This window comes from Pinus tabuliformis, chromosome 1_1 (genome assembly GCF_031772625.1).
Source record: "Pinus tabuliformis cultivar Carrire ecotype Pingquan chromosome 1_1, CPIR1, whole genome shotgun sequence".
Classification (NCBI taxonomy): domain Eukaryota; kingdom Viridiplantae; phylum Streptophyta; class Pinopsida; order Pinales; family Pinaceae; genus Pinus; species Pinus tabuliformis.
The window spans coordinates 14,644,320-14,652,084 of NC_142297.1; the positions used below are offsets into that span (position 1 = coordinate 14,644,320).

Genomic DNA, 7,765 nt, shown 5'->3' on the forward strand with positions numbered 1-7,765 from the left:
ATATAATAAATACACAATCTAGCGCAGCGGGTGTTTTATTTAATTTTAGTCAATTAAATAATAAAGAATGGACAATATACGGCTTGATCTTCCAGCAAGTTGCATGGATATTTAAATAATTTAATATTCGAAAGGCCCATTCTAAAACTGTCCGTATTTTACCTATTTTTAATTAAGTAAAATCAAAGAATGCACAATAATAATTTTGGCATCTCCACAAATCTTGCATCGCCACGTGCAAGTCGGACAAATAATTAATCCCACGTGGAGTGCCCCAAAACACGGTCAATTTGGAGGTGAGAGGAAAACTTTTGTCTTATGAAACGTAGAGATAGCTTGCAATTGGAACATACGTTGTGTGTACTTTGTCCTTCAGTTGGTCCAGAAGAGGATTTTCATGTCCTTCAGTTGGTCCAGTAGAGGATTTTCATATCGATAGCATTGCTTCCCAATCTCTGCTGCGCGCGGCGTATCTCACACCTCTGTTCTTCATCCTCTGTTCTTCATTCCTATTCAATGGCATATAGGTCACCTTCCTCCACCTCCACGGCTGCATCTCCCAGCAGCAACAACACTTACCACGTGTTCATCAGTCACCGTGGTCCTGATGTGAAGAAAACCCTCGCAAGCCATCTTTACCATCGCCTCTTTTCTGTACAGAGACTCAGAGTCTTTTTAGACAAGCCTGAACTGCGAGTTGGAGACGATTTTCCATCTCAAATAAAAGAGGCTATTAGAACGGCCTCCGTTCATGTGGCCATATTCTCCCCTGGGTATGCAGCATCGGAGTGGTGTCTCAATGAGCTCCTCTACATGTTGGAGTCCGGGGCTCCAATAATTCCTGTTTTTTACCACGTCCAGCCGGCTCACCTTCGGCGGACGCAGAGCAAAGGTGGAGTGTATTCTAAGGCCCTGCGCAAAATGGAATGGAAGAAAACATACGACTCTGACACTATGGAAGAGAAGCCGAGACACGATCCTGCCACTATTCAAAAGTGGAGAGAGGCCCTTTCTACTGTTGCAAGTATAAGTGGGTTAGATCTGCAGGAGACGTGTAACGGGTGAGAACTCTAGCGATATGAATTGTTTTGTGCATAGCTCCATTGTATTTCAGTATGTATTTCTAACTCCGTTTCTCTATATTGTTGTGAATAACCAGTGACGAGGGTGAACTCGTAGAAAGGATTGTTCAACTTGTGTTACAAAAGGTTAAAAAACCTGCCCTGAGCCACTTGACCAGATATCCCGTTGGTTTGAATGAAGAGATAGAGATTTTTGAAAAACAAGTATTGAAAAACCAGCAGAGCGGAAAAGTCCAGGTCGTGGGGATCGTGGGCACGGGTGGCGCAGGAAAAACAACACTGGCAGTAGAACTCTTTAATAGGAAGAGTTCGAATTACGATAAATTCTATTTTCTACATGATGTGAGAGCAGGTAAAAGCTCTTTACCTTCTTTGCAAAGAAAACTTCTAAAGGGCTTGACTGATTTGGACCTGCCTGTAGACAACATTTATGAAGGTACACAGATGCTTAGAGAGCATCTCTCATCCTCTGACTCCAAGTTAATAGTTTTAGATAATGTCGATGGTAGAAATCAGGTGTATGCACTTTTGCCTGATCTTGAAAATGTTCTTTCTTCCAGTAGCTTCGTACTAATTACATGTAGAGATACAGATGTTCTCACAATGTCAGGAGTAAAAAAGTCGTCGATCTATGATCTTAATGGCCTTAATCCACAATATTCCCTGGAACTCTTCTGCTTGCATGCCTTCAGTCAGCCCTATCCACCCCCAGAATTTAAAGATCGGGTTTATAAATTTTTAACTGCCTGTTGTGGATTGCCTTTATCTTTGGAAGTCTTTGGGGCACTTCTGTACGGGGAAAACGACATAACTTGCTGGGATGCCCACTTGGATAGGCTTAGAAAGAAGCTTCCCAATAACATACAAGAAAGGCTTCAAATTAGTTATGACGCCTCCAATAACATACAAGAAAGGCTTCAAATTAGTTATGGCGCCTCCAATAACATACAAGAAAGCCTTCAAATTAGTTATGACGCCCTCGACAAAGAGGATAGACAGATATTCTTAGACATAGCCTGTTTTTTCGTGGGAGAAGACAGGGACATGGCCGTTAGAATCTGGGACGGATCAGGTTGGAATGGATTGTTGGGGTTTCAAAATCTACAGAATAGGTGCCTTGTCCAGGTAGACAGTGAAAATAAGATAAAAATGCATGAACACCTAAGAGATTTAGGAAGAGCTATTGCGCAGACTTCTGGACCGCGGCATTGTATTCTGCCTTCCGCAGATACCATTGATGAGTTGTTGCAGCAAACATCTGTAAGTAGTCAATCATTTAGTTTTCTAGAGTATTCAATAAAAATCTGTGTACGGTTTTTAAATTCTTCAATTATTTTTCCAATAATGAATAGGTAAGGGCTGAAGTGCGGGGAATTAGGATGCATCCGAGTGAATATAAAGATAATGTTGACTTGACTTTACCTATTCAATATAAAGCTGGTGATGACGAGTATCCATCTATTTCATCCTACAAAATGAGTAAGTTGCAGCTGCTTGATATTGAAGATGGTCTCTTGGAACGCATTTTGAGGAGGGTGCAGGCTCCGAATCTCATATGGCTCCGCTGGGAGAAATGCCCCTGTTCTTCCCTACCTTCTTGGATCTTAATGAAGAATTTAAGGGTTTTAGAAGTACACGGGAATGAATTGGAAACACTGTGGCAAAGCGAAAACCAGGTATTATTGAGTCAATTTTTGTTTGTTGGGGTTTTCAAAGATAATCCAAAAATCCTTGTCACTGCTCTCTTCTTAGTACTTACTGCTGAAGCGCGTGAACATTTTGCAGGCACCTTCGCAATTGCGAGAGTTAAAGATTAGGGATGCTCCTCTTTCGAAGTTTCCAGAGTCCATCGGGAAGCTGATGCACCTGGAAAAAATTTACGTCAATTTGAAAAGGGGGAAAATTAAGTTCGAAACATTGCCTGAAGAGTTTTGTAATTTAGAGTCGCTGATGTCTTTAGAGCTACTAAACTGCTTTTTGGGAATTTAACAAACCTCCGACATATTGATCTGAGGAACTGCCGCAAATTGGAGAGGCTTCCAAATTCATTTGGGAATTTAACTAGTCTTAAGTATCTTAATCTGTATTCTTGCTCTAATTTGACCATCTCCAGTGAAACGCTAGGAAATATTCGCACATTGGAAACCATAAATCTCTCATACTGCAACAAAATTGAAGAAATTCCTCCCCAGATAGCACTTCAGCTGTCCCTTGAAAAGTTATATTGTTCGAAAGCAAACTTCAAGGACTTGCCAAGTGCAATTGGAGGCCTAGGTAAGTTGGAAGTTCTGTATTTAGGATCCACTATGCTGAAAGCATTGCCGGATTCGCTGGGTGACCTAAGGAACCTGAAGCAATTGATCCTTGTCGGGTGCGACAGTTTGAAATGTTTGCCAGAATCCGTTGGACTCTTAAGTCAGTTGATTGAGTTAAGACTTGCTTGTCCGATAAGGGAACTGCCATTTAAGCGGCAACTCAACTCTTCGATTGACAACTGCACATTTCCACAGCTCCAACGCATAGTCCTCCTAAACGCAGAAGTATCAGAGGTATCATTTGGCCAAGTTGTATGTCCCAACCTTCAATATCTCACGGTCCATCATTGTAATGCTCTCACAAAAGTTGGAACACTGCCAAATACACTTGTAAAACTGGAATTATGTTTCTGTCAACAGTTGGCATCTATAGAAGAAGGCCTTTGTGGTCTTGCAAAACTAGAAGTGCTATTCGTTAGTGATTGTCCGAATCTGGAAAGCATATGGGGTTTGAAGAAGCTTACAAAGCTTCGATTAGTAGCACTGTTGAGTAGACGGTTTGACCGCATCAGAGAGCTACCCAGTGTTAAAGATTTGAGATTGTTGGAGAAGCTTAGGGTACCTTGTGGTGTGAAGAGGATACAAGGTTTGGAACAGCTCACAAAGCTTCGAGAATTAGATGTTTCCGGATGTTCTGATTTAAAAGAGCTGCCGGGTGTTGAACATTTGGGGTCGCTGGAGAAGTTGAACGCATCTGACTGTGGAAAATTGAAGAGCATACGGCTATCCCATCACCAGACAAGGCTTAGAGAGTTAGATGTTACCAAATGCCGCGACTTGGAAGTGCTGCAGGGTGTTGAACATCTGAAGTCGCTGGAGGAGTTGAAGGCATCTTTCTGTGAGAGCTTGAAAAGCATACTGGTGTCCGACTCTCCGAGCAGCTTACAAAGCTTCGAAAAATAGATGTCACCAGATGCTCTGACTTAGAAGAGCTGCCGGGTGTTAAACATTTGAAGTCTCTGGAGGAGTTGAAGGCATCTTTCTGTGGGAGGCTTAAGAGCATACAGGTGTCCGAGCAGCTTACAAAGCTTCGAAAAATAGATGTTACCAGATGCTCTGACTTAGAAGAGCTGCCGGGTGTTAAACATTTGAAGTCTCTGGAGGAGTTGAAGGCATCTTTCTGTGAGAGGCTTAAGAGCATACAGGTGTCCGATCAACTGGCAAAGCTTCGAGAACTAGATGTTACTGGTTGCTCTAACTTGGACGTGCTTGGTGGTGTTGAATATTTGAGGTCGTTGGAGAATTTGAAGGCATCTGGCTGTAGGAAATTGAAAAACATACAAGCGTCCGAGCAGCTGACAGACCTTAGAGAAGTCGACGTTTCTGGATGCTCTAGCTTAGAAGCGCTGTCAGGTATTGAACATTTGAGGTCAATGAAGGAGTTGAAGGCATATGGCTGTAGGAAGTTGAAGAGCATACAGTTGTCCGAGCAGCTGACACAGCTTCGAACACTGGACATCTCTGGATGCTCTGACTTAGAAGCGCTTCCTGGTTTTGAACATTTGAGGTCGTTGTGGAAGTTGAAGGCGTCTGGCTGCGGAAAGTTGAAGAGTATACAGGGGTCAGAGCTGCTGACTGAAGTTCGAGAATTAGACGTTTCTGAATGCTTCGGTTTAGAAGAGCTAACGTGCATTGAGCGTTTGAGGTCTCTGGAGAAGTTAAATGCATCTGGCTGTGGGAAGTTGAAGTGGATACAGGGGTTGGAGAACCTGACAAAGCTTCGAGAACTATATGCTACTGAATGCTTGGAGTTAGAGAAGCTGCAAGGTCTTGAACATTTGGTGTCATTAGAGATGTTGATGGTATCTGGCTGTGAGAAGTTGAAGAGCATTCAGGTGTCCGAGCGGTGGACAAAGCTTCGAGAACTACACCTTTCTGGATGCTTCGACCTTGGAGAGTTGAGTGTTGAACACTTGAGGTCGCTGGAGAAGTTGAATGTATCGTTTTGTCTGAAGTTGAAGAGTATCCAGTTGTCCAATAAGCTGCCTGGTGTCGGTGTTGGGCATTTGAGGTCAAAGCTTCGAGAACTATATGTTACTGAATGCATGGAGTTAGAGAAGCTGCAAGGTCTTGAACATTTGGTGTCATTACAGATGTTGATGGTATCTGGCTGTGAGAAGTTGAAGAGCATTCAGATGTCCGAGCAGTGGACAAAGCTTCGAGAACTACACCTTTCTGGATGCTTCGACCTTGGAGCGTTGAGTGTTGAACACTTGAGGTCGCTGGAGAAGTTGAATATATCTGGGTGCTCTAACTTAGAAGAGCTGCTAGATCTTGAAAGTTTGAGCTCGCTGGAGACGTTGAATACATCTGGTTGTGCGAAGCTGAAGACGATATGGTCAAGTTGTGAGCTGACAAAGCTTCGAAAACTAGACGTTTCTGGATGCTCTTGGTTAGAAGAGCTGGGAAGTGTTGGACATTTGGGGTCCTTGGAAAAATTGAACGCATCTGGCTGTGGGAAGTTGAAGATCATCCAGCTGTCTGGGCTCTTCCGGCTTCGAGGACTAGACGTTTCCGGATGCTCTAACTTAGAAAAGCTACCAGGTATTGAAGATTCGAGGTTGCTGTACAATTTGGAGATAGAAACGCTGCCAGGTATGGAAGATTCGATATTGCTGGATGATTCGATGTTTCTGGAGAAGTTGAAGGCATCTGACTGTGGGAAGTTGAAGATAATACATATGTCCAAGTACTTGAGAAACCTTCGAGAACTAGACGTTTCTCGATGCTCTGGCTTAGAAGAGCTGCTAGGTGTTGAACATTTGAGGTCCTTGGAACAATTGTACGCATCTGGCTGTTGGAAGTTGAAGAGGATACGGGGGTTGAAACAGCTAAGGGAACTTCGAGAACTAGACGTTTCTGGATGCTCTGGCTTAGAAGAGCTGCGAGATGTTGAACATTTGTTGTCGTGGGAACAATTGTACGCAGCTGGCCGTAGGAAGTTGAAGAGGATACGGGGGTTGGAGAAGCTCACAAAGCTTTTGTTACCGAAATGGTTTAAGTCAGAAGATGAATGAAAGGTGGAATTAAATGGTGAACATTTGAGGTTACTGGCATCTCGCTGTGGTAAGTTGAAGAGTATACAGGTGTCCAAGCAGTTAACAAAGCTTCGAGAACTAGAGGTTTCTGGATGCTCTGACTTCAAAGAGTTACCCAGTCAGGTGTTGAACATTTGAAGTCGCTGGAGAAATTGAAGGCATTTGGCTGTGGGAAGTTGAAGGGCATACAGGTGTCTGACAAAGCTTCCAGAATTACGTGTTAGTTGCTTTGTTACCAGAAAGGGACGGAACGGAAACCGGGTTTTCTACGCCAACAATTGCATATATTTTTTTGTGAACAAAGTCAAATAACAGGTACTTTTCCATGTGTTCGATCTCAGTTCATCGTAGTTCAGTTCGTTCTCAACTGTGTATTTTTGCTCTTTATTGTAAGCTTTCATGCATATATTTATTTAATTGTCTGGAGGCCAATTCATCGTACTTGGTTGAAGGCAAGTTGTTAGAAAGTTGATTTAGTTATTCAATGTTTTTTCTTAACGTTTTTCCCCAGCTTATTGCAGGTTTTTTTTTCCACCAGCCCTAACTCTGGGATTAAAAAGCGAACTATGCAAGATAATTACAAAACAAGCTTGAAATTCATCTGATACCTTATATCTAGTATAGTGGAAACTATTTTCTGTTTCTTAAATAGTTTATCAAGGATTTACTTCTATTTAGCATGTATATTAGTAAAACTCATAGGTTAAACACAATTCTATTTATTTATGGTTTAAGAAGTGTACATTCCATTGCAGGTTTTACTTATCGTTTCCCTGTGGATAGTATATCTTGGTCTGGGGTGACATACATATATAATCTTTTGAAATTTCCACACACAAACAAAATTAGCGGAAGGCATAAGAAACAATTATTAGCCAGGGGTACAAGAATGTATATACTCAATGCTCAATTTCTTGAGCATTTGTATGAGATAAACAATATTCCAATTTTATAGTTTTTTAATTAAATTCGGCTGTAAATTGAATCTGTGTTGTTTTTTCTCTTTTTGTTTATAGAGTGCCGAACCTCCAAAGCTCCGTTTCTCGTATTGTTGTCGTTTCTCGTTCTGGACTCTCCGAGTAAAAGAACCAGCAGAGGTGAGGTCAGCGACATCTTCATAGGGAACTCGAAGAGCATAAAGGGGTTGGACATCAACTAGGTGTTAGTGGCAGCTGCTTCGACTTAGAAGAGCTGCCAATGTGTTAAACATGCGTGCCGGTTCAAGTTCAAGGCACCTGTTTGAGGTTGAGGAGCATAAAGACATAAAAGTTAAAAAGTTAGAAGTTAAATATTTTGGTTCAACAACATGTTGATAGCATTAGATTGCTCA

At 42.1% G+C, this 7,765-nt stretch overlaps 2 protein-coding genes across 2 annotated transcripts; both read left to right on the forward strand.

Annotated features, from left to right (window-relative positions):
* Positions 1–404: 404 nt before the first annotated feature.
* On the forward strand, positions 405–3,080 carry LOC149211376 (disease resistance protein Roq1-like). The gene is made up of 4 exons (XM_089391485.1): positions 405–1,061; positions 1,160–2,342; positions 2,435–2,758; positions 2,868–3,080. Exons 1-4 carry the CDS (start codon positions 517–519, stop codon positions 3,069–3,071), a joined length of 2,256 nt encoding a protein of 751 aa, XP_089247611.1. The 5' UTR covers positions 405–516; the 3' UTR covers positions 3,072–3,080.
* Positions 3,081–3,388: 308 nt separating this feature from the next.
* Positions 3,389–7,490, forward strand: LOC149211377 (uncharacterized). Its single transcript, XM_089388377.1, has 3 exons — positions 3,389–4,156; positions 4,252–6,750; positions 7,452–7,490. Exons 1-2 carry the CDS (start codon positions 3,389–3,391, stop codon positions 6,412–6,414), a joined length of 2,931 nt encoding a protein of 976 aa, XP_089244503.1. The 3' UTR covers positions 6,415–6,750; positions 7,452–7,490.
* The last annotated feature ends 275 nt before the right edge of the window (positions 7,491–7,765 follow it).

What these genes read in the sequence shown, in the direction of transcription:
- LOC149211376 (XM_089391485.1), top strand. Translation starts at nt 517, where the DNA reads ATGGCATATAGGTCACCTTCCTCCACCTCCACGGCTGCATCTCCCAGC. An exon ending in CTGCAGGAGACGTGTAACGG is followed by an intron (nt 1,062 to 1,159) that starts GTGAGAACTCTA and finishes GTGAATAACCAG; the next exon opens with TGACGAGGGTGAACTCGTAG. An exon ending in TGTGGCAAAGCGAAAACCAG is followed by an intron (nt 2,759 to 2,867) that starts GTATTATTGAGT and finishes AACATTTTGCAG; the next exon opens with GCACCTTCGCAATTGCGAGA.
- LOC149211377 (XM_089388377.1), top strand. Translation starts at nt 3,389, where the DNA reads ATGCTGAAAGCATTGCCGGATTCGCTGGGTGACCTAAGGAACCTGAAG. An exon ending in CAAGGCTTAGAGAGTTAGAT is followed by an intron (nt 4,157 to 4,251) that starts GTTACCAAATGC and finishes GAGCTTGAAAAG; the next exon opens with CATACTGGTGTCCGACTCTC.